The 26,862-nt window shown below is 37.4% G+C and overlaps 2 protein-coding genes across 4 annotated transcripts in view; one reads left to right on the top strand and one right to left on the bottom strand.

Moving 5' to 3' along the window:
• The window catches only part of ATG4A (autophagy related 4A cysteine peptidase), an 83,767-nt gene extending 64,925 nt beyond the window's left edge, over positions 1-18,842 (bottom strand). Inside the window, exon 1 of one of the 2 annotated variants that reach the window (XM_080651976.1) lies at positions 18,691-18,842. In XM_080651976.1, the coding sequence (XP_080508102.1) occupies positions 18,691-18,700 (10 nt within the window). In that variant the 5' untranslated portion in view covers positions 18,701-18,842. The remainder of the gene's footprint in view (positions 1-18,690) is intronic. The other variant, XM_080651977.1, reaches the window with a different exon arrangement.
• Positions 18,843-18,911: 69 nt separating this feature from the next.
• On the top strand, positions 18,912-26,420 carry PSMD10 (proteasome 26S subunit, non-ATPase 10). Of its 2 annotated transcripts, none has more exons than XM_080653964.1 (5): positions 18,912-19,111; positions 21,539-21,637; positions 22,868-23,014; positions 23,109-23,275; positions 25,471-26,420. In XM_080653964.1, exons 1-5 carry the CDS (start codon positions 18,998-19,000, stop codon positions 25,622-25,624), a joined length of 681 nt encoding a protein of 226 aa, XP_080510090.1. In that variant the 5' UTR covers positions 18,912-18,997; the 3' UTR covers positions 25,625-26,420. The 2 variants fall into 2 exon arrangements, with proteins under 2 accessions (XP_080510090.1, XP_080510091.1); XM_080653965.1 differs by having other exon boundaries at positions 18,922-19,111; positions 23,109-23,196.
• Positions 26,421-26,862: the final 442 nt, after the last annotated feature.

Below are 26,862 nucleotides of genomic sequence, written 5' to 3'. Positions count from 1 at the left end.
AAAGAACTATTGTATGATCCAGCAATTCCACTTCTGGGTATATATCCAAAAGAATTGAAATCAAGGTCTCAAAGAGATTCTTGAACACCATGTTCATAGCAGCATGATACTCAGTAGCCAAGAGGTAGAAAAGAATCCAAATTCCATCAATGGATGAATGAATAAACAAAACGTGGTATATATGTACAATGGAATATTATTTAGCCTTAAAAAGGAAGGAAATCCTGTTATATGCTACAACATGGATGAAACTTGAGGACATTATGCTAAGTAAAATAAGGTAGTCACAGAATGGCAAATGCTATGTGATTCTACTTATATGAGATAGCTAAACTAGTAAAAATTCATAGAGAGGAGAATAATGGCGGCGGAATAGACAGACGTGTTCCGAGCCTTGTCCCGGAGCAGAAAGAAAGAACAGCTGAGGGTCGCGCAAGGAGTGTTTGTTGGCTGGTTGGGAGACAGCTGAATTCCAGAAGGAGGTGGGGGACTGCTGAACGGGGTTCCCCTGACCTGGCAGCAAGAACTGCGGCTGGGTCCCCTCCCGGAGCTGCGGGCTTGGACGCGGAGTCTGCGCCATCTTGATCCGGAAAGTGGAGCTTATCTGAAACCTGAGAATCCACAACTGCGGCACCCCAGGAACAGCTGCGAGCCCCAGAACAACGCTCCCCAACTGGCGCAAGCACACGGGTTCAGAGAAGCTCTACACTCCACCACGGAAAGGAGAGAGAGAACTACATAACCAGACACCCAGAGAAGAGAGACCATGGGGAGACAAAGAAGCAGCCCGCATATGAAAGAAAAGCAGGCATCACCAGAAAAGGAAGTAAACGAAATGGAGGCAAGCAACCTTCCAGAAAAAGAATTCAGAGAAATGGTCATAAGGTGGCTGAAAAGAATGGAAGACAAATTCGACAATATGAGCAAGAACCAAGAGGAAATGAAGAAGAACCAAGAAGAAATGAAAAATGACATCGCTGCTGTAAAGAACTCAATAGAAAGCATCAAGAGTAGACTAGAAGAAGCAGAGGACCGCATCAGTGAGCTAGAAGACAAGATGGAAAAAAATACCCAAGAAAAGCAACTTCTAGAAAAAAAAATTAAAAGGCAGGAGGAGAGTCTAAGGGAACTTTGGGACAACACGAAACAAAACAACATCCGCATAATAGGGGTTCCAGAAGGAAAGGAAGCTGAGCAAGGAATAGAAAACCTCTTTGAAGAAATAATGACAGAAAATTTCCCAGATATAGGGAAGAAAAAACCCACACAAATCCAAGAAGCTCACAGAGTCCCAAGCAAAATGAACCCCAAAAGACCGACGCCAAGGCACATTATAATTAAATTGGCAAACACCAACGACAAAGTAAGAATCTTAAAAGCAGCAAGAGAGAGACAGAAAGTTACATACAAAGGAACCCCCATCAGACTAGCAACTGATTTCTCAACAGAAACTCATCAGGCCAGAAGGGAATGGAATGAAATATACAAAGTCATGCAAAGGAAGGGGCTGAATCCAAGAATACTGTACCCAGCAAGGCTGTCAATCAAAATTGAAGGTGAAATCAGGAGCTTCACAGACAAAAAAGGACTAAGGGAATTTATTACCACCAAACCAGCAATGCAAGAAATGCTAAAGGGTCTACTGTAAAAAAAAAAAAAAAAAAAGAAAGAAAGAAAGAAAGAAACAGGAAGCGAAGAAGTAACACAGGGGTAAAGAATAGGAATGGCGACAAATAAGTACCTATCAATAATAACTTTAAATGTAAATGGATTAAATGCCCCAATCAAAAGACATAGGGTAACAGATTGGATAAGAAAACACGACCCATATATCTGCTGTCTACAAGAAACCCACCTCAGAAAAAAAGACGCACACAGACTGAGGGTGAAGGGATGGAAAAAGGTTTTCCAGGCAAATGGAACTGAAAAAAAAGCTGGGGTAGCAATACTTATTTCTGACAAATTAGATCTCAAACTGAAGGACATAACAAGAGATAAAGAAGGCCATTTCATAATACTAAAGGGAGCAATCCAACAAGAAGAAATAACTCTGGTAAACATATATGCACCCAATACAGGAGCACCCAAATACATAAAAAAACTCCTGGAGGATATCAAGGGAGACATTGACAGCAATACAATCATAGTAGGAGACTTTAATACCCCACTATCACCATTGGACAAATCCTCTAAACAAAACATCAGCAAAGAAACATCAATCCTAAATGACTCACTAGACCAGATGGAATTAATTGACATCTTCAGAACATTTCACCCCAAAGCCACAGAATATACATTCTTCTCAAGCGCACATGGGTCATTTTCAAAGATAGACCATATGTTGGGACATAGGCAAAGTCTCTTCAAATTCAAGAAGATAGAAATCATATCAAGCATCTTCTCAGACCACAGTGGCATAAAACTGGAAATCAACTACAATAAAAACAACCCAAAGAAATCAAACACATGGAGACTAAACAGCATGCTATTAAACCATGACTGGGTTACCAGAGAGATCAAAGAAGAAATAAAAAACATCATGACAACAAATGACAATGAAAACACTACAATCCAAAATCTATGGGACACAGCGAAAGCAGTCTTGAGAGGGAAGTTCATAGCTCTACAAGCCTACTGCAAAAAACAAGAAACAGGGGTAATAAATTACCTAACCCAACAACTCAAAGAGTTAGAAAAAGAGCAACAAGAAAAGCCCAGTGTAAGCAGAAGGAAGGAAATAATAAAGATCAGAGCACAGATAAACGACATAGAGACCAAAGAAACAATACAAAAGATCAACAAAACCAAGAGCTGGTTCTTTGAAAGGATAAACAAGATTGATGAACCTCTAGCCAGGCTCACCAAGAAGCAAAGGGAGAGGACCCAAATAAACAAGATCAGAAATGAAAGAGGTGAAATAACAACAGATCCCGCCGAAATACAAAGGATTGTTAAAAAATACTACGAACAACTCTATTCCAACAAACTGGACAACCTGGAGGAAATGGACATATTCCTAGAAAAATATAACCTTCCAAAACTCAATCAGGAAGAATCTAAACAGCTCAACATGCCAGTAACTATGGAAGAAATTGAAGCAGTCATCAAAGAGCTTCCGGCAAACAAAAGCCCGGGGCCAGATGGCTTCACAGGAGAGTTCTACCAAACATTCAAGGAAGAACTAAAACCTATCCTCCTCAGACTATTCCAAAAAATTCAAGAGGAAGGAACACTTCCAAGCTCCTTCTATGAAGCCAGCATCACCCTAATACCAAAACCAGATAAAGACAACACAATGAAAGAGAATTACAGGCCAATATCCCTCATGAATGTAGATGCCAAAATCCTCAACAAAATTCTAGCAAATAGGATCCAGCAGTACATCAGAAAGATCATACACCATGACCAAGTAGGGTTTATCCCAGGAATGCAAGGATGGTTCAATATCCGCAAATCAATAAATGTGATACATCACATAAACAAATTGAGAGATAAAAATCACATAGTCATATCAATTGATGCAGAAAAAGCATTTGACAAAATCCAACACCCTTTCTTGATAAAAACTCTCAACAAGGTGGGAATAGAAGGATCATACCTCAACATCATAAAAGCTATATATGATAAACCCACAGCTAACATCATACTCAATGGGCAAAAACTAAAACCATTTCCCCTAAGAACAGGAACAAGACAGGGATGCCCACTCTCACCACTCCTGTTTGACATAGTACTGGAAGTATTAGCCACTGCAATTAGACAAGAAGAAGAAATAAAAGGCATCCAAATTGGAAAAGAAGAAGTAAAGCTGTCCTTATTTGCAGATGACATGATATTGTACATAAAAAACCCGAAAGACTCCATCAAAAAACTAACAGACTTAATAAATGAATTCGGCAATGTAGCAGGATACAAAATTAACACCAAGAAATCTATGGCATTTCTATACACCAACAATGAACTTACAGAAAGAGAGACTAAAAAAGCAATCCCATTTTCCATCGCACCAAAAAAATTAAGATACTTAGGAATAAACCTAACCAAGGAGGTAAAAGACCTATATGCGGAAAACTACAGGACACTGAAAAAAGAGATAGAGGAAGATGTAAACAGATGGAAGAACATACCATGTTCATGGATTGGTAGAATCAACATCATTAAAATGTCCATACTACCCAAAGCAATCTATAGATTCAATGCACTCCCCATTAAAATACCAACGGCGTATTTCACAGACCTAGAAAGAACTCTCCAAAAATTCATCTGGAATAAAAAAAGACCCCGAATAGCCACAGCAATCCTGAGAAAGAAGAATAAAGTAGGAGGGATCTCAATACCAGATTTCAAGCTGTATTACAAAGCCACTGTCATCAAAACAGCCTGGTACTGGCACAAGAACAGACATATAGATCAATGGAACAGAATAGAGAATCCAGATATCGACCCAAACCAATATGCGCACTTAATATTTGACAAAGGAGGCATGAGCATACAATGGAGTCAAGACAGTCTCTTTAATAAATGGTGTTGGGAAAATTGGACAGATACATGCAAAAAAATGAAACTAGATCACCAACTTACACCATACACAAAAATAAACTCAAAATGGGTACAGGACTTAAATATAAGACGGGAAACCATAAAAATACTAGAGGAATCCACAGGCAGCAAAATCTCAGACATTTGCCAAAAGAACTTTTTCAGTGATACTGCCCCTAGGGCAATGGAAGCCAAACAGAAAATAAACAAATGGGACTACATCAAAATAAAAAGCTTTTGCACAGCAAAAGAAACCATCAACAAAACAACAAGAAACCCCACTGTATGGGAGAACATATTTGCAAATGGTATCACTGATAAAGGTTTAATTTCCAACATCTACAGGCAGCTTATACAACTTAATAAAAGGAAGATAAATGATCCAATAAAAAAATGGGCAACGGACCTAAATAGAAACTTTTCGAAAGAAGACAGAAGGAAGGCCAAGAGACACATGAAAACATGCTCAAAGTCACTAATTATCCGAGAGATGCAAATCAAAACAACAATGCGATACCATCTCACACCTGTCAGAATGGCTATCATCAACAAATCAACAAACGACAAGTGTTGGCGAGGATGCGGAGAAAAAGGAACCCTCGTGCACTGCTGGTGGGAATGCAGACTGGTGCAGCCACTGTGGAGAACAGTATGGAGTTTCCTCAAAAAACTGAAAATGGAACTCCCATTTGACCCAGTAATCCCACTCCTAGGAATATATCCTAAGAAACCAGAAACACCAATCAGAAAGGATATATGCACCCCTATGTTCATAGCAGCACAATTTACAATAGCTAAGATTTGGAAACAGCCTAGGTGCCCATCAGCAGATGACTGGATCAGAAAACTATGGTACATCTACACAATGGAATACTATGCTGCCGTAAAAAAGAAGGAATTACTACCATTTGTAGGCACTTGGATGGAATTAGAGAACATTATGCTAAGTGAAATAAGCCAGTCAATGAAAGAAAAATACCACATGATCCCACTCATTTGGGGATAATGAAAAACATTATAAACTGATGAACAAAAAGATAGTTACAGAGGCAGTAAAGCATCAAACAGACTGTCAAATTACAGTGGTAAGGTTAGGGAGAGGTGGGGGAAATAAGAGATCAACTGAAGGACTTATATGCATGTATATAAGAGTAACCAACGGATGCAAAACATTGGGGGGTGAGGGCATGTATGGGAGTGGGGTGGGGGTGGGGGGCAATGGTAAGATATGTACACATATAATACCTTAATAAAAATTTGAAAAAAAAAAAAAATTCATAGAAACAGAAAGCAGAATGGTGGCTACCAGGGACTAAGGAATAGGTAAGTTGTTGTTTAATAGCTATAGAGTTTTAGATTTGCAAGATGAAAAAGTTCTGGAGATCTGTTTCATGACACCACTGTACTGGGCACTTAAAATTAGTTAGGATGGTAATTTTTTTGTTATGTGTTTACAAAAACAGTTAAAAAGTGTAAAATATAAGTATGCCTATATTTTAGGGGGTCAAAGTGATATTCCCATTTTTAAATACATTATTATTGATTTCAGAGAGGAAAAGAGAGGGAGGGAAGGAGGGAGGGGGGAGAGAGAGAGAGGGAGAGAGAGAGAGAGAGAGAGAGAGAGAGAGAGAGAGAGAGAGAGAGAGAGAGAGAGAGAGGGAGAGACATCAATGATGAGAATCATTGATTGGCTGACTCCTGCACACTCCCCTATTGGGATCAAACCCGCAACCTGGCATGTGTTCTGACCGGGAACTTAATGTCCTGGTTCATAGGTCAACACTCAATCACTGAGAAATAGCAGCCAGGTTGATTTTACCCATTCTTAACTAGACTTTTATAGGGAGAAAGGCAATAACTGACACACCACCCATATTTTCTTTAAGGAACCACTTATACAAGTTCTGGTTCTAAGAAAAGATAAACTAGATACACCTTTTTTATTCTTCCCAGTAAGTACAGCTAAGAACACTGGTATACTGTATATAACACTGGTATAATATATATATATATATATATATATATATATATATATATATATATATATATATATATATATTAGAGGCCCAGTGCACAAATTCATTCACCATCATGCACCAGTGGGGTCCCTCGGCCTGGCCTGTGGGGTCGGGTTGAAATCGTCTCTCTGACATCCCCCAAGGGGTCCCGGATTGCAAGAGGGCACAGGCCAGGCTGAGGGACTCCATCAGTGTATGATTGGGGCAGGGGAGGGACATGGGAGGTTGGCCAGCCGCGGAGGGACTACAGGAGAGCTCCAGGGCATGTCTGGCCTGTTTCGCTCAGTCCTGATTGGCCAGACCCCAGCAGCAAGCTAACCTACCAGTCAGAGTGTCTGCCCCCTGGTGGTCAGTGCACATCATAGCAACTGGTTGACCAGTCGATTCTCTGCCCCCTGGTGGTCAGTGCACATAATAGTGTAAAAAGCCCGGCCAGTGTGGCCTCGGGTTCAAAGGCTTGAAGAAAGAGCTGACGTGCAAATTGATACACAAGACAAGAAATATAAATTTGAAATTATGGGGGAAGCCAGGGAAAGCTTAACTGTAATAGTCAAATTCCACTGAGTCTCCATTCCCATCTGCTTTTATTTACTAGAATACACAATTGCCTTTTAGGAATGCAAACAGATATATCAATGGTAATGTTTAGTAAACAGTAAGATTATCAGGTTGGGGGAGTTTGCTTTAGGCCATTGAGTCAGCAGTAGGTAATAAAATGCAAATATTCACCCTGGAATATCAAAGGAACCCAGTTCAGCCTTCTGACCAGGCTTCTCACATTTATATTAATTACTGTTGATCTTGGTTCTCAGCATAATAGTGACTGTTCGATGCACATCATAGCGAGCGGTTGAGTGTCCTTAGCATATCATTAGCATATTATGCTTTGATTGGTTGAATGGCCAACCAGTCGACTGGACACTAGGCTTTTATTATATAGGAGATATATATCTACCTAATAAAAGAGTACCATGCTAATTGACCGTACCTTCACAACACCCACCAGCCAATCAGGAGTTAGTATGCAGATTAGCCCAACAAAGATGGTGGGTTAATTTGCATATGCAGGCGCCAAGTGGCGGGGGGCAGGGTGGGACGCTTGTGTCATCACCATGGAGATGACGCAGGCATTTCGCACCACCCCAGCTGCTCCAGGCCTCTGGGCAGCGTGGGAAGGTGGAAAGGCGGCTCAGGCCTGAGCGAAGGTGGTGCCAGCAGCCAGGTGAAGGAAGGCCCATTCTTGCATGAATCTTCATGCATCAGGCCTCTAGTGTGTGTGTGTGTGTGTGTGTGTGTGTGTGTGTGTGTGTGTGTGTGTATATATATATATATATATATATATATATATATATATAAAACTTTGAAAGAGAGAAAGAAGACAGTCTGGCTTGGAAATTAAACAACACACCTCTAAATAATCCATTGGTCAAAAAGGACGTCTTAAAGGAAGTAAAAAAAAAATACATTGCACTGGAGGAAAACAAAAATACAACATATCAAAATATGTTGCATGCAAGCAAGATGACAGAATAGCATATCTTAGCCCTTATTTCCCACCACAGAAATACCAATTTAACAACAATATATGGACCAAAGCACTTATATAAGATTTCTAGAATCCAGTTAGGAAGTTACAGAACCCAAGATGAACAAAAAGCTGAGAACAGCCACGTTGGAACAGGTAAGAGCAATTTAATTTTACTCACATCAGCCCTCCCCCAAGCTGGTACAGTTCAATGCCAGAAGAGAATGCCCCAGCCCACAATTCCAGGAAGAAAGTGAAGAAAGGAGCATGGCTCCAACATTCTGGCTTTTCAGAGAGCTGCCCAAGGAAATGGTATCTGTCTCACTTCCCTCAAAGAACTAATGGAACTGATATAGCTTGGATGCCTGGGGACCACTGAAAATAAAGAGCAGAGGGCAGTTTACCGGGGCTTGCATGGCTCAGTGCAATCAGAAGGTGCACAACTTGAAACTTACCCCTCAAGAGGGAAGAAGAGGAGTGGAATGTGTATCCAATGTTCTGATTTTTTGGAGGGCTGCCTGAGGGACTGGTATCTGTCTCACACGAATTGGGTGCTGATGGGGAGCTGGCATACATTAGATGCCTAGTGGCCCCTGAGACAGAAACACAATCATAGTAGAGGATTTCAACACCTCACTTTCAAAAATGAATAGAATATTCAGACAGAAGATCAATATGGAAAGAAAATACTTGAGCAACACTATAGATCAAATGAGCCTAACAGACACATATAAAACATTCCACCCAATAGCAACAGAATACATATTCATCTCAAGTGAACACAGAACATTCTACAGGAAAGATCACATTAGGTCACAAAACAATTCTTAACAATTTTTGAAAGATTGAGATCATACCAACAATATTTTCCAACCACGATGGAATGAAACTAGAAATTAATGGCAGAAGAAAAACTGGAAAATTCACAAATACGTGGAAATTTAAAAACATACTCTTGAACAACCAGTCACAGATGAAATCAAAAGGGAAATTAGAAAATATCCTGAGACAAAGGAAAATGAAAGCACCACAATCCAAAACTTATAGAATGCAGCAATAGCAGTACTAAGAGGGAAGCATGTACTGATAAATGCCTACACTTAAAAAGAAGGAAGTTCTCAAATAAACAATATAACATCATACCTCAAGGAACTAAAAAAAAAAAGAACACACTTAGTCCAAAGTTAGCAAAAGGAAGGAAATAATTAAGATTAGGGCAGAAATAAACAAAATAGAGAATAGAAAAAAAATTTAAAAATAATACTAATTTGTTTTTAATAAAAAAAAATGACAAAGCTTTAGCTATCTATATTAGCTAAAGAAGACAATACTCAGGTAAATAAAATCAGAAACTAAAGAGGATATATTATAACTTATGCCATAGAAATTAAAAGAATTATAAAAGACAAACATGAACAATTGATTATATGTCAACAAATTGAATAATCTAGAAGAAATGGATAAATTGCTAGAAATATACAACTTACCAAAACTAAATCATGAAGGAACAGAAAATCTGAAGATAATTATAACTACTAAGGAGATGTAATCAGTAATCAAAAATCTACCAACAAAGAAAAGCCTAAGGCCAAGTAAATTCATTGGTGAATTCTATCAAACATTTAAATAACTTCTTTTAAAGAATTAACTTTATTCTTTCTGAAAAACTTTAGAAGCCAATCCTTCTCAAACCCTTCCAAAAAACTGGAAAGGAGGGAACACTTCCAAACTCATTTTGTGAAGCCAGCACTACCCTGATACAAAACCAGAAAAAAAACAAGAAAAGAAAACAACAGGCCCATATCCTTTATAAATATAGATGCAAAAATCTTCAACAAAATACTAGCAAACCAAATCAACAGAACATTAAAAAGATCACACACCATGGCCAAGTGAGATTTATCCCTAGGAAGCAATGATGACTCAACATATGTAAATCAAACAATGTGATATACCACATACCACATTAACAGAATGAAGAGGGGAAATCACATAATCATTTCAATAAATGCAGAAAAAGCATTTGACAAAGTTCAATGCTTTTCAGCATCCAAATTGGAAAGGAAGAAGTAAAACTGTCATTACTTGCAAATGACATGATACTATATATAAAGAACCCTAAAGATTCCACCAAAAAAATACTAGAACGGATAAATTCAGTAAAATAGCAGGATACAAAGTAAATATCCAGAAATCAGTGGCATATTTTAAAATATTTTTTTCAGAGAGAAAGAGAGGAAGGGGGAAGAAGAGGGGCAAGAGGGGGCAGGCGGGGGGGGGGGAGAGAGAGAGAGAGAGAGAGAGAGAGAGAGAGAGAGAGAGAGAGAGAAGAAGAAGGAGGAGGAGGAGGAGGAGGAGGAGGAGGAGGAGGAGGAAGAAGGGAAGGGAAGGGAAGGGAAGGGAAGGGAAGGGAAGGGAAGGGAAGGGAAGGGAAGGGAAGGGAAGGGAAGGGAAGGGAAGGGAAGGGAAGGGAAGGGAAGGGAAGGGAAGGGAAGAGGAGAAACATGGATTGGTTGCTTAGGCATTGGGGTCAAACCTGCAACCTGGGTATGTGCCCTGACCGGAAATCAAACTGACGACTTTACAGTGCACAGACAATCAACTGAGCCACACCAGCCACGGCTCAGTTGCATTTTTATACACCAATATGAACTATCTGAAAGGGAAACTAAGAAAACAATCTCATTCACAATTGCTTTTTTAAAAAATTAAATACAAAGGAATAAATTTAACCAAGAATGTAAAAGACCTGTACTCAGAAAATTATAAGACACAGAAGAAAGAAATTGAAGACGATACAAATAAATGGAAGCATATACTGTGTTCATGGTTAGGAAGAATTAACATCATTAAAATGTCCATACTATCCAAAGCAATATACAGATTCAACACAGTTCTTATCAAGATACCAATGACATATTTCACAGAACTAGCACAAATAATCCCAAAGTTTATATGGAACTGCAAAAGACCCAGAATAGTCACAGCAATCTTGAAAAAGAAGAACAAAGTTAGAGGCATCATGCTATCTAATATCAAACTATATTACAAGGCCATAGAGGAGGGTATAAGGGAGATAAATGGTGATGGAAGGAGACTTGACTTGGGGTGGTGATCACACAACACAATATAATATAATTGTATACCTAAAAATATATGTATAATTTTATTAAACAATGTCACCCCAATAAATTCAATGAAAAATAAAATTTAAAAAGCAGCATGCTACTAGCATAAAAACAGACATGTAGATCAATAGAGCAGAATAGAGAGCCCAGAAATAAATCGACACCTTTATGGTCAATTAATATTTGACAAAGGAGGCAAAAACATACATTGGGGTAAAGGTAGTCTATTCAATAAGTGGTGTTGGGAAAATTGTACAGATATGTGCAAAAAATACAACTAGACAACCTTCTTATACCATACACTACAATAAACTCGAAATGGATTAAGACTTGAAACCATAAAAATCCTAGAAGTAAACATAGGCAGTAAAATCTCAGACATTTCTCATAGCAATATTTTTTTCTGTCATATCTCCTCAGGCAAGGAAAACCAAAGGACAAAAATAAACAAATGGGTCTACATCAAACTAAAAGGTTTTTGCACAGCAAAGGAAACCATCAACAAAATGAAAATAATACCCACTGAATGACTCTGTATTTTTAAAACTCCCCAAAAAGAAATCTCCAGGACCAAATGGTTACACAGAAGAATTTTTCAGCCACTTAAAAGAGAATCAACAGCAATATTACAAAGCTTATGTGGCTCAGTTGGTTGAGCATTGTCTGTGCACTGAAAGGTCGTTGGTTCAATTCCCAGTCGGGGCACATACCCAGGTTGCAGGTTTGATTACAACAGCAATATTTTCTCTTCCAGAAAATAAAAGAGGAGAGAATACTTCCCAATTCTTATTATAAGGCCAATATTTCATTGATACCCAAATCAGACAAAGACAGTACCAAAAATAAATAATAAGCCACTATCATTAACAATTAGAGGCACAGAAATCCTTAACAACATAATAGCTTTTCAAAATTACAATTCAGTAATCTATAAACAAATTTATATACTATGACCAAGTGGATTTATTCTGAGAATGCAAAGCTGGTTTGATATTTGAAAATCAATCAGAGTAATACACACATTGAAAGACATGAAGTATCACTGAAGAAGATACAGGGATGGCAAATAAATACATGAAAAGATGTTGACCATCATTAGCCATTAGAGAAATGAAAATAACATCATAATAAGCTATCATTATACACCTATTAGAACAGCTAAAATAAAAAACAATGACAACGATGGTGAGGATGCAGAGAAACTGGATCTCTCATACGTTGCTGATGGGAATGTAAAACAGTATACCTACTCCAGAAAAATAGTCTGTCAGTTTCTATAAAATTTGAAGATAAACTTACCATATGACCTAGCAATCAGTTTCCTGGGCATTTATATCAGATAAATGAAAATTTACAGCTATACAAAATACCTATACTCAAATATTCATAACAGTGTTATTTGTAAATTCCAAAACTGGAAATAACTAAAAGTGTAGTATATCCATAGAATGCAATACTTCTCAGTAATAAAAAAAGAACAAGACTATTGATAAACATATCAAGTTAGATGGACGTCAAGATCATTATGCTAAGTGCAAAATATTGGAGAAAGTAATATACTTTATGATTCAATGTATATAAAATTACAAAATTATAGAGAGCAAATCAGTATTTGTCATTATAGATGGTGGGGTGAGTGGTGGGTGTGACTATAAAAGGGTAGCTTTCTAGTGATGAAATATGTCTGTATCTTGACTGCAATGATGGTTACACAAATCTATATATCTGATAAAATAACATAGAAGTGCACACACATAATTCCAATGTCAATTTCCTGGTTCCCATATCATATCATAATTATGTGAAATGTAATGTTTGGGGTAAACCAGATGAAGAGTATATGGAGCCTTTCAGTACTATTTTTGCAATTTCTTGTAAATATTTTATTATTCTAAATAAAAAGTTTAAAAAGAGCCCTGGCCGGATGACTCAGTTGGTTGGAGCGCCATCCTGAACACCAAAAGGTGGCAGGTTGAATTCCTGGTCAGGGCACATACCCAGGTTTCGGGTTTCATCCCTGATTGGGGCATGTGTGGGAGACATTTGATCAATGTTTCTCATTCACATTGATGTTTCTCTCTCTCTCTCTCTCTCTCTCTCTCTCTCTCTCTCTCTCTCTCTCCCTTCCTCTCTCTCTAAAATCAATGGAAACATATCCTCAGGTGAGGATTAAAATTTTTTGAAAAATAAAACACTTATAAAGCAAATGGCTCAGAAACAAGAGCATGGAAGCTAAAACCCAAGAAGTAAATAAAATGTTTTATTATAATTGCCTGTAAAAATATGGCAGTTTTATGAAAGGATAGCTTTCAAATGGGGAAGGTTTGTATAAGCCAGTGACATACAATACCAAGTACATTAATTTGTAGCATCAAATATGTGCTTAAAATATTAGAGCCACTGATTAAAACAACTCATCTTAAACTAGGCAACTGGCGATTGTGGAGTACTTGCAAAAAGCCACATAAACAAATTACATCTGCGCACAATAAAATGTCAATTGTGAAGGGTCTTTGGGCCAGTTGTTCAAACTTTAGTAAGTGGTGGGAATAGAGAAGTTTCATTCTGGATAACCCAGAATCTATTCCTATAACTGTCATACAGGTCATTGATTTCCATATGCACTCTGTGGGGTGTCCTCACATTTGTTTCACTGGAGAATATATTCATTTCCAGTTGTGCTATGGGGAAAAATATTTGCACTGGATAAAATATTTCGTAATAATTAGAAAGGAGCAAATGGGGAGAAATTGTCTCTCTCTGCACTGTCCAAAATGATAACCACTAACCACATTAAGCTATTTAAATTTAAAATAATTAAAATTAAATACAACTAGAATTTTAGTTCCTAGATACATTTCAAGTGCACAGTGTGACTAGTGGCTACCATACTAGAACAACTTAGATATAGAACTTTTCCATCATCACACAGAGTTCTATTGGACAGCATTGTTTTAGAATATGAAAAACATGTAATTTCCCCACAATCACAGGCAGAATTAAAAGCCCAAAGAGCTCTTACAGGAACTAGTATTGTATTATTTGAGGTTTGCATTTATACATAATTTCATCTTTGGCAAAATTGAGCAGTACGTTGGAGTAGTTAAATGCTAGGGCTTTGGGGCAGAATAGTCCTGCATTTCCAGTTTAGCTCTAACTTTTACTAAATCATGTGAACTTAGTCATGTTCCTTCACTTCTGTGTACCTGTATTCTCATTTTTTAAAAGTTGGGCCTGCAGGATAATAAATAGTACCTACCTCATAGGATTAAATGAGATAAGCCCAATATCTGAATATGTAATCTATAAATGTTAACTATTCTTAGCACGTTAAGCGCCCAACCTGTTTTGTCTTCCAGACGGAAAATATAGTGTCATTCACCAGTGACTGACATGGGGCTTAACGTGTTAAAATTATTCAGGAAGTCACAAAAATGAACTTGGCTTCATTTGAACTACCACCTCAAATGTAGGTGAGCAGTAGAAAAGGCAACAGGGAAAATTCAATCGTATTGACTCTGGATAGATAAATAAAATATGGGATTGCTATTCCTCCAAGACTTGGGGCTAGAGACAAAAAGAAGTGGACTTCTCCCTTAGAGATCCTTTTGTCTTGTAGCTTTCTAAAAGTCAAGGGGTACCTCACCCTTGAACTTAAGAAACTCAGAATTGAAAGTTAACCACCGTGTCATATCAAATAAAATAAAAGCACAACACCCTGTCTATAAAACAAGATTACCCAAACAAGTCGCTCAGTAGGTGAGGCACTTAGAGTTGTTTTTCCAGCTGTTTCTAACAATCAAATCCAATTCCTTGAAGTGCTATTATGGTGATATATTACTATATCCAATCTTTTGTGAATACCACACAATAGGCCTGCTGTACCTCTGTAATCAACTGGATAAATATTTATTGAACACCTACTACATACAAGACACTTTTGTTCTATACCAATCATCAGCAAACTACATCTGGCAGGTCAAATTAAGTCCATTTTGTGTTTTTTGTATGGTAAGTAAGGTAGGAATGACTTTTACATTTTTAAACTGTTAGAAGAGCCCTCAACCACTATTATCAAACACTGAATGCCTCTGATAAGTAGCTTTTGCTGCAGACTTTATAATGTTTCTTAATTCATTCAACCTAGAATTACAAGGCAAAACAGCACTTACATGTGAAACTTATACTGTAGGAAAGTCATTTCAACAACTAACATTGAATCACAAATGATTACAACATGCTTTCTACAATTCCTATAGTTGTCAAAAGTCAAAGCAACAAAGTCACAATGAGATATCACTTCATACCCACTAGAATGGCTATAGTAAAAAAAGATAGACATTAACAAGTATTGGGAGAGATGTGGAGAAATTCAAACCCTCATACATTGCTGGTGGAAGGGGTAAATGGTACAGTCACTTTGGTAAGGAATCTGTCAACCCCTCACAAAGCAAAACACAGACTTACCATGTAGCCCAGCAATTCTTCTCCTAGATATGTACCAAGAGAAATGAAAACATATGTCTGCACAGAAACTTGTACATGAATGTTTACATCAGAATTATTAATAATAAATAAAAGGTAAAAACCACCCAAATGCCCATCAACTGATGAATGGGTAGATAAAATATGGTATAGCTATACAATAGAATAGTATTCAGCCATAAAAAGGAACAAAGTACTGATACATAGTAAAATTTGCATAAAATTGCCCTGGACTATGTAGCTAACTTGGAGCATTATCCCATACACCAAAACGTGGGAGGTTCGATTCCCAGTCAGGGCACATACCCAGGTTGCGGGTTCAATCCCTGGTCAGGGTATATATGGGAGGCAATCGATTGATATTTCTTTCTCTCTCTTTCTCTCTCTCTCTCTCCCTCTCTCTAAAAATCAATAAAAGGAAATAAAAATGAATAAAGAAATAAAAATAAAAATTGGATAAAGTGAAAGAAGCCAAAAACAAAAGATCACATATTGTATCATTCTATTTATATTAGTCAAGAAAATGAAAATCCATAGAGACAGAAAACAGATGAGTGGTTGCCTAGGGCTGGGAGTGGAAATGAGAAGTGACTGAAAATGCGCATGAGGTTTCCTTCTGGGGTGATGGAAATGTTTTAAATAAGATTGTGGTGATGATAACACAGCTCTAAAGTATACTAATAGTTATTAAATTGCACACTTATAAAAAGTGTACAACAAGAAGCATGGTCCATAAAAGAAAAAATGATAAATTGAACCCCATCAAAATTCAAACCTTTTGCACTTCAAAAGACAACATTAAGAAAATGAAAAGACAAGCAACAGACTGGGAGAAAATATCTACATTTCATATATCTGACAGGGACTTATATCCAGAATACATAAATACTTCTTACAACTCAACAATAAAAAGAAACTGAAGACAAAAACTCAATTTAAAAATGGAAAAATATATAAACATATACTGCACTGAAGAGGATATACGAATGACTAATAAGCACACAAAAATATGCTCATTATAATTAGTCATTAAAGAGGTGCAAGTTATAACCACAATGAGATATCATTTTACACACATTTAGCATGGCTATAATAAAAAGACAGATGATAAGAAATGTTGGTGAAGATGTGTAGATATAGACACCCCCATACATTGCTGTTGGAAATACAAAATAGTGGTGCTGCTTTGGAAAACAGTTTTGCAGTTTCTTGAAAATTTAAGCATAAATTTGCCATATGATCCAGTAATTCCAGCCTTAGGCATATATTGAAGAGAAATGAAAACATATGTCTACATGAAGACTTGCACACAAATGCACTTAGCAGCATTATTCACAATAGCCAAAAATTGGAAACAACCTGCATATCTATCAACTAGTGAGTAGATAGACGAAATGCATTATATCCATAAAATGGAATACTGTTCGGCAATAAAAAGCAATAAAGTACAAATACATGCTATAATATGGATGAACCTCAAAAATATTATGCTAAGTGAAGGAAGCCAGGCAAAGAAGACCCATATTGTATGATTTCATTTAGATGAAATGTCCAGAATAGGCAAATTTATAGAGCCAGAAAGAAGATTACTGGTTACCTGGGGCAGGGAGTGGGAATAAGGATTAACTGAGGGATATTACTGGGCGAGTGAAATGAGCATGAGGGATATTACTGGGGGAGTGAAAATGTTCTAAAACTGATTATGATGATGGCTGAGCCATTCAGTAAGTTACTAAAAATAATTTAATTATACACTTGAAATGGATGAATTTTATGATATGTAAAATATATCACAAAAAAAAGCTGTTAAAAATAGGAAAAGGACAATAGGGGGAAATGGGTGAGGGGTACACAGGAACTCTACTATCTTTGCAACTTTTCTACAAATCTAAAGTTATTCTGAAATAAAAATGTATTCAAAAGTTAACAAGAATATGTTTCTGGATTGATATCAGTATTTGGAAGTCCCTATCTATGTGAAAAGACATTTACAAAATGAAATGGGTAAAATATCATTATCTATCAGTATTAACAGATGAACATTTGGAACAATTTTGATAATAGGGAACACTTACTGTGAGCCCCAATTAAACAAATTTAGCCCCCCCCCCATTCCATTATTCACACTAGTAGTCCTGTATTACCAAAAAGTACTCTATTATTACTATTATATTTTGAAATTCATAACTAAACATTTGTTAAAATTTGTTTTCTCTCGTTATATAAGTACCTACAAATTATCCAGGATTTTGCCTTTTGGCCCGCAAAGCCTAAAATATTTATTATCTGGCTGTTTACAGAAAGTTTGCCAAAGCCGTGTTCTACACCATAACAAGATAAATACAATCATTCTCTTTCTTGAGTGTACTCGTATCATTAACTAGTTTTGACATACTGTCCTTCTGGATATGCCCTATAAAGGATAAGCCTTGCATCTCTTCTGCTATGGCATTATTTGGGATTTCCATAAACAGAAACACTATTAGCATAGTTCTAGCAAAGCCTCGATGTCATCGTTATAACCACAATATTAAAGGGCCAACACCATACCACAGTATCAAGATGACCCTCATCAAATTGTGATGTTACCAGGCCATGAACTCACTGAGGGCTCCTATGGCATCACACCCTGCCTCTGGCATCACCCTGGCTCATCACCTTACTGTGGTGCCAAATGTTATCACTGCTGTGACAGAATTCTGTCCTGATGTCTCTCCGACAAGATGTCAAAATAATTAATCCCGACTTCTTTCCAGTCCTATGCTAGCGGCAGAGAGGGGGAGGGTGGCCAAAGCCACCAGTAAGAACTCAGGAGATAATACTCAGCTCCTACTGTTGTCCCTTCCGCCTGCCACTGCAGGTCAGGCTCCCCGTCCGCCAGGACCTCTAGGCTCCCATAACTCTCTTGCCATGATTTTGCACCCGTTTCGCGCCGCCAACTCAATGCCCCTCAGCGACCACCCACCCCGGTTCCCCACGAAGCGGGTCCCAGTACCTGACTCCATTCTCCAGCTGTCATCCTGGGCCAATTCCACTGGCCACTTGACTAAGGTGGCCGCGAAGGACCCTGGGACTTGTAGTTTTGTGCTGCTAGGGGCAGAGTTGATAAGAGCGGCAAAGGCGCCTCCCGGCCTGGAATGGAGCTCAAACTGCAACTCCCAGAGGCACCCTGCGATGGGGAAAGGAGGGACGGAACGGGGAAGGTCGGTGATTGGTGGAGCTCTGTCAGTTCTTTTGATTGGCAATAGGAGGCGGCTACGTGAGGTCTAGGTCCTACTGTACGGAGATCCTGGGAAAACGAAATGGAGGGGTTTGTGTCTAACCTAATGGTCTGCAATCTGGCCTACAGCGGAAAGCTGCAGGAGTTGAAGGAGGAGATCCTGGCCGATAAATCCCTGGCTACTAGAACTGACCAGGTAAAGCAGCGCTGGGGCCTTTTCTCAGGCGGCAGCGGTGACGTAGAGACCAACGTGGCTGCCTGGCGCGGCCCAAGCGGAGGCAGATTTCCTGAGGGCCAGATCCCCGCCCCTGTCGCCCCATCCTCACCCTGGGTCACCTCAGGACTCAGAATTGGGCGATTGGAACTAGTCCAGCAATCCTCAGATTTATTTTCTTTTCTTTTATTTTTAGCCCGGTACTTAGCTCCCTGAATTTTGGATATTTCTAGAACGTTTACTGTGTTTCTCAGAAATGCCCAATCTTTTGAGATGTCCCTGAGGAGGAAAGCTTTAAAAAATATGGGTGCCTTTACTTTTACAAGTGATTTTATTCAACGAAACACGAGTAACCGAACGCCTCTTCAGTGCTAGACAGTTTGCTTAGAGTTGAGGAGACAGTGGAGTGGAAGAAGAGGAGATGCATATAGTACTCCCAAATCAAATGTCCGATTACAAATTGAGGTTAAAAACTCGGGAGAGAAGTTTACGTAGAACTTTCAGAACATGTAATGGGAGAACCTGCTTTAATCTCCCTTTAAAAAGCCGAATGTTGTAATTGAAAAGGCTTTGCAAAGGTTGTGAGGCCTTGCAGGATGAGTGGGATTTCCTTGGAGGATGAAATGGGCATGCTAGGCAGAGGCAGAACAAAAGTGAATGGACTTTGGGAAGTATTTCTTTCTGCCCTCCTGCTCAAAGGACCCTCATGCATTCACCCTGTTTCCAAGCAAGATTCACAGTGCCCTTAGTAAGCCAACAATATTTATAGATTGCCTCCTATTTGACAGGCACCATGCTAAGCACTAGTGAGACAGTGTCACATACTTAGAGATCTCCTTTTTGTGTCTTTGGGAAGAGAATTAGAAGTCAGGAGACCTTTTTTCCTGGAACTTTCCTTTATTGCTTAACCTGAAAAATGGTTTTACCTTTGCCTAATTTATCTTCATATGGTCTGGCAATATTTAATATTTTAATTTAATAATGTTAAATTAAGGTCAAATAGTACTTCCAACCATTTTCATCAAGTCAGTGGCATAAAAAGGGGGGAGCTATTCAAGATCAAGAGACATAAGAAACATAGCCAAATGCAACTTGTGGACCTTGTATGGATCCTGATTGAAACAAGCCAACTTTGAAAAGACATTTGGGGGCCATAGTCGGTTTGGCTCAGTGGATAGAGCATTGGCATGCAGACCAAAGGGTCCCGGGATTCAGGTCAAGGGCACATATCTCGGTTGCAGGCTCCTCCGTGGCCTGGCCCTGGTTGGGGCAGTTGCAGGAGGCAACCAATTAATGTGTTTCTCTCACACTGATATTTCTCTGTCTTTCCCTCTCTCTTCCACTTTCTCTAAAAATCAATGGAAAAATATCCTCGAGTGAGGATTAACAACAACAACAACAAAAAAGACATTTGGGGGACAATTGAATACAGACTGGGTATTACATGTTATAAAGGAGTTAGTGTTAATTTTTTAATTTTTTAGAGTTAGTGCTAATTTTAATAGGTATAATAACGGTCTCAGAGCTATGTAGGAAAGTATCTTTGTTTTTTAGATATCGAAATGCTTAGGGATGAAAAGTTATGATATTTAGGATTTGTTTTTTTAAAAAAAAAAACAGCAAGGAAAATATTTGATGAAGCAAATATGGCAAAATATTAAATCTAGGTGATAGGCATATGGGTTGCTATTATATTCCCTCTATTTTTATGTGTTGGAACTTCTTGCCATAAAGTTTAAAATATCATTTTCTTTTACCTAGGGCTAAAAATATAGAAGTCAATGCAAAAAGGGATTCCCTTAGAAAAATATGACTAACTCCCAGCTTATTTTTTTAAAAAAAATAAATTCTGTGTGTGGTGTGTGTTTTTAGATGGATATGCAGATAATCTCAACTATTTATTAACATTTCTTCCCCACAAGATACATTTGTTCTTTCTAGAGAATCTCGAAATTTTGGATTCAGACAGCAATTTGTGTCCCACTTTCACCATTTACTAGCTGTGTGACCTTGGATTAGTTGCTTACCCTGAGGAGTCTTAGTTTCTTCATCTGTAAAATGGGGATAATATCCACTGTATAGGATCGCGAGGATTAAATGAGACATATGTACATCTAGCAAAGTGTCTGACATAAAAGTGTACATAATTAAATAGTAAACAGTCAAAGCTCTATTTCTGCCACAAGCATTCAAATCAGTTTCTCACCATGTTAACTAAAACCTTGGTCTGTCTTATATTAGTAATAATATGGTTTAAGGTTACCTACCTGAGGATCCAGTGATCTCCACTTCTAGTTTCCAAACTATAGATTTGCTGGGCCCAATCTTACCGTTTTCTGCTTTCTTACCTTAATTCTTCTATTTCTCTTCAAGAATGTTGATCTTATTGCTTCTCTCTTTCCCATGTAGGATAGCAGAACTGCATTGCACTGGGCGTGCTCAGCGGGACATACAGAAATTGTTGAATTCTTGCTGCAACTTGGAGTGCCAGTGAATGATAAAGATGATGTGAGTACTAGATAGAGTTGATAAATTCCCAGTTATCTGTAGACTCCAGACTGTTGTTTACTGAAGCCTGAGTATTAAGCTTACAAATAAAATTGTAACCTTTGTTACTAGGAAATTACAGTATGGTCCTGGTGACCAAGCACAGGACTAGTGGTTGCATTATTTTAAAATATTAGTTTTGCTACTAATACCCTGTAATTTAAGGTAAACATGCAGATCAAGGCTTATTACAATGACCTCTAATAGACTACAGACCGTTTTTATTATGTTGGAAATTTCTGGGGGGTAAATAGTGCCTGAATTATGAGGACCTAGATATCTCTTTTGTTATGTAGAGATTTATGTAATGATTTTGGTTATCTATATATATATAAAAGCCAAGCGACTGGAACAACTGGTCACTATGATGCGCACTGCAGCCGGCCAACCAGCCTGATGGGGACAGGGACGGCCAACCTCCCTTGGCCCCTCCCCCTGGCCAGCCCCGCCCCTGATTGCCCCCCCACACCCCAATCAGGGGTGGGGCCAGCTGGCCAACCTTCCACGGCCCCTCCCTCTGGCCGGCTGGCCCCAATTGGGGTGGGCTGGCCAGATCCCACCTGTGCACAAATTTGTGTACCAGGCTTCTAGTATTAGGATAAGACTTGTGAATAATAAGGATGCAAACTTTTTTGTAGGCAGAGATTCCTTTTCAAGGATGCTACCTGAAGTAATACTTATATTAGCAAAGAAATAAGAACAATTTAATAGAGGAACAGTTGGATGCTGTAGGTGTGTCCATATGATAAAATAATATGTAACCAATAAAGTTATGATTCTAAAGAATGACAGAAAAATTCTCACAACAAAATAATAAGTGGAAATTGTGGAAAATGCAACTCACAGAACTTGATATTCTATGATCCCAATTTGAAAATACATTAGAATTAGTCTTAAGTATAATCACCTCTATATTATGGGATTATGGGTGGTTTTTCTTTTCTTTTGTATACATCTGCTTTCCAAATTTTCTACAGTGCTTAATGAGGGGAAAAGGAAGAATGTTATTGTTTGTTTGTTTGTTTGTTTTGTTTTTGTCATTACATGGTTGTTTTATTAAATTAATTTGGGTTTACCCCACCCATAATTTTTTTTATATTGTCTTTCAGCTCTTTGTAAACCCTGCCTAAATGTTAGTATTAATCCCTGTGCCTTTCTCCCCTGGTTTTGTATGGCCCACCTCTTTTACAGGCTGGTTGGTCTCCTCTTCATATTGCCGCTTCTGCTGGCCGGGATGAGATTGTAAGAGCCCTTCTGGGAAGAGGTGCTCAAGTGAATGCTGTCAATCAAAATGGCTGTACTCCCCTACATTATGCAGCTTCCAAAAACAGGCATGAGGTAGGGTTTTATTCCTAGGCAACTTCTTTTGAGTTCTGAACCTCTACGCAAACACAAATATATCTCTGCATTGTTTTCTTCTCCTTCTTTCCAGATTGCTGTCATGTTACTGGAAGGCGGGGCTAATCCAGATGCTAAGGACCATTATGAGGCTACAGCTATGCACCGGGCGGCAGCCAAGGGTAACTTGAAGATGATTCATATCCTTCTGTACTACAAAGCATCCACAAACATCCAAGACACTGAGGGTAACACTCCTCTGTAAGTGACAAGTACCAGTCATTTGTATTCTACCTGATATTAGCCCCCTTGCATTAATTATTACACATCGTTTCCTTTTTTTTATTGTGCTTATAAATGTAATACATGTTTATAGCAAAAACATTTGAAAGTACACAAAAATATAAAGATAAAATTTAAAAATGCCTATCATCTTGCCACCCAGAATCAACCACTGATAACATTTTTATGTATTTCCACCCAGTCTTTTATATGCAATTGCATATTTTACTTTTTTTTTATTGGGATCATACTGTGCGTGTAATTTTATATCTTGTTCTTTTCACCTAGTGTTATTAAGTATTTTTAAAACATGTTTGAATGGTTGCTTGTCACATGTACAGTTCAATTTTATGGATGTTCATAACTTAATCATTCCTATATTACTGTATATTTAAAGGGTTTTTTTTAGTTTTCCACTGTTATAAATAATGCTACATTGACCAACTATATACAAAAGTTTTTGGCCATATTGCTGATTATTGCCTTAGTATAGACTCCTAGAAGTAGAATTGCTGGGTCAACAAATACACACATTTTAAGATTATTGCTATATATTGCTAAATTGCTTCCAGAGGAGTATCATTGTACCTTCCCAACAGAAGTTTGAGAGTGCCTATTACCCCCTCACCAACACCGAAAATATCCTTTTTTTTGTATGAAAAATGGTATTTCATAGTTTACAAACTCAGCCACTTACCATTTTTATGCAATACATTTTTATTAACAGTGAATAGAAACATTTTTAATGCCTACAACTAATGCCATTTCTTTTATAAATTATAACTTTGTGTCCCTTTTTATTTCCTTTTGGGGAATTAAATTTTTTTACTGGTTTTTTAAGTACCTTTGACTTGACATAGTAAAAATATGCCTTCTGCCATGTTAGTTGAAAATATTTTTCCAGTTTGTCTTTTCATGTTGTTCATGATTTTTTTTTAAAATAACAGAAGTCACTATGTAGTCAAACCTATTAATCTTCCCTCATGACTAGAGAGTCTTTCCTCACCCTGAAATTAGTTAAATATTCACCGGTATTTTATTGTACCATAGGTTGTAGTTGATATTTATTGTCATTGTTTTTCATTTAACTCAAATCCATTTGTAACTGATTTTTGTTTAAGGCCTGAAGCCATCATCTACCTTGATATTTTTTTCTGCATTCTTGTCCATTTTTCTTCTTCTTTATTGAATGGTGACTTTTTTGAACCAGAAATGTCTTCTTTTTAGTCTAAAGTGAGACTCAACCTTTTCTAATTTGACTTTAAAGCAACTTATAAAAAAATAATGTTTTCTTAACTCTTAGTTTTAAAAATCTTTTCTGTAGTTCTGAGTGTCTCCATTTAGAAATACTTGCATATAGCTCTTTTCTCCATAACAAGAAAGGCACAGTGGCCTGGAGAAATCTAGAAGTCAAGCAGTATAGGGTCTGGGAACAGCCTAGGATTTACAAACTCAGCCACTTACCAGCTATATTAAATACTTATATTAAGTAACTTTGAGTAGTTACTTAACCTTCCTGAGTCTTAACTTCCTCATCTATAATATGAGGATAATAATTCCTTCCTCAGTAGATTGTTGTGAGGTTTAAATAAAATAACAGGTAAAGTGTCTAATACCCTGCCTGGCAAACTATAAATGCCCAGAAAAGTTCTTTCAATTACTCCTCAGTCATGTCATCATAGGCAAGGACTTTAACTACTATCACAATTCAACTGTAAAATGTTAATAGTAATACCAAGGTAGTTATAAGGATCAAATGAGATAAACTCTTTCAAAATGCTTTTCCAAAATATAAACCATATAAAATCCTTTTAAGAAGATTATGAATGGGGACTTTTCTAAATTCCAACCATGAATGTGATTGCATGTGTTTGATGAAAATTACTTCTAATCTCAGTAGAATAAGGAAGTTGTTTCTTAGGCTGACATTTAGATCCTTTCTTTTATTGCCTTAGGACCAGAATTATGATTTATGATCTGGTATTCTAAGACTATTTTACTGAATTTTAACTTATAAACACTCTTCCCCATGCAAGTTGATTTTGCTTTCCTGATTAAATAGCTTTCTAATATCACACTACCTAATAATATGTGCTATAGAATACCCATCAGTAAGTCCTAGCATTATGTAGAAGTAGTAGTGATTTATCAGTCTTTGTGGTCCTCAATTTCAGACACTTAGCCTGTGATGAGGAGAGAGTAGAAGAAGCAAAACTGCTGGTGTCCCATGGAGCAAGTATTTACATTGAGAATAAAGAAGAAAAGACACCCCTGCAAGTGGCCAAAGGTGGGCTGGGTTTAACACTCAAGGGAATGGTGGAAGGTTAAACAGCTTGGATTTATTCTTACTTTGTATGTTTTGTGGTTGTCCCCAGTGTCCTGGAAACAAATGTACTTTGTGCATAAGACATCATCTATGAATGATGAAGTTTTTTTCACCTTCAAAAAGTCTTAAAAACATTTTGAATATTGTTCCTGCTGAGATATTTGTTCTTCTGAGTTTACAATTTGCTTTCTAGGCTTGTAATAACTGTTGAAATTGTTCTACTGTTGTTGTATAGTCTATATAGAATTTTGGTTAATTTTGAGTAAGTGATTCTGTGGCTATTGTGAAACTTTAGCACTCTCACTTGCACCCTCTGTCCCCCTCTGAGGTAGAACAACCCCAGTAGCCTCAGGCCAGTTGTTCTGCGGAATGTTTTAAGGTGGATTCTAGAATGTTCCTTCTGTCTAGTTGAAACACATCCTAATTTGTTTTGCAAGCTCACTCAGAGGCCTATACCAAAAATTGCTGTTTTTTCAGCAGTACGTTTAATTTATTTTTGTTATGGGAGGAATACTTATATATTTTAGAGGACCAAATTTTCAGTTGGAGGGCCTGTTATTCCAAGTTTGGTATTCAGAAGCACTAAAATAATAAAATGGTAGCCTGTGTACCCATGTATCTTTTTAATAAGCTGTTTCCCTCCATAAAATGTGTTATTTTTAAAAAGGAAGTTTTAAAGTACCTATATTAAGTCATCCTGTATTGAAAAGAATGTAAAGCTAGTTAACATGCTTTGTTACAAAAAATGTACTTTGATTTGTATTTCAGAAACTAAAAAAATAAAATGTTGAGAGAATCTCCCAATTTTTCTTTCAAATCAGTTAAACACCCACTAAAACCTTAAAGTCCTCCATAAAAAACATTTCTCAGTTTTTGGTAGCTCTAAAGTCAATAAAATTAGTGAAGCTTGAACTGAGGCATTTTAAAATCTTTAAAAAAAACAGTAATTTTCTGAATTGCTAATTAAATATGGAGTCAAAGGAAATTAATAAGTGTAAACTTGATCTCAATTTAGGGAAATGCTCTTAAATGATTACTAGTCATAAAATCTAATGACCTCCAAGTGACTCTTCAAATTATTTTTTTAATTTTGAACTTTGTGCTTCAAATATTGCTTAAAGTAAGTGAGCCCACAAACTTACATTAATTTGGGGTCATAGACTTCATGACCAGTAGCTAAAATGACTTTTGTAAACACAAACTGTTGTTAATTTGCAAACCCTTTTTACATAAATATTTT

Source organism: Plecotus auritus, assembly GCF_963455305.1.
Source record: "Plecotus auritus genome assembly, chromosome: X".
Classification (NCBI taxonomy): domain Eukaryota; kingdom Metazoa; phylum Chordata; class Mammalia; order Chiroptera; family Vespertilionidae; genus Plecotus; species Plecotus auritus.
Note: the sequence above shows the minus strand (reverse complement) of the source record. Positions and strands in the feature narration are given on the sequence as shown.

Coding starts and splice junctions, on each gene's coding strand:
- PSMD10 (XM_080653964.1), top strand. CDS start 18,998: ATGGAGGGGTTTGTGTCTAACCTAATGGTCTGCAATCTGGCCTACAGC. Junction 19,112..21,538: donor TGGCTACTAGAACTGACCAG/GTAAAGCAGCGC, acceptor TTTCCCATGTAG/GATAGCAGAACTGCATTGCA. Junction 21,638..22,867: donor CAGTGAATGATAAAGATGAT/GTGAGTACTAGA, acceptor CCTCTTTTACAG/GCTGGTTGGTCTCCTCTTCA.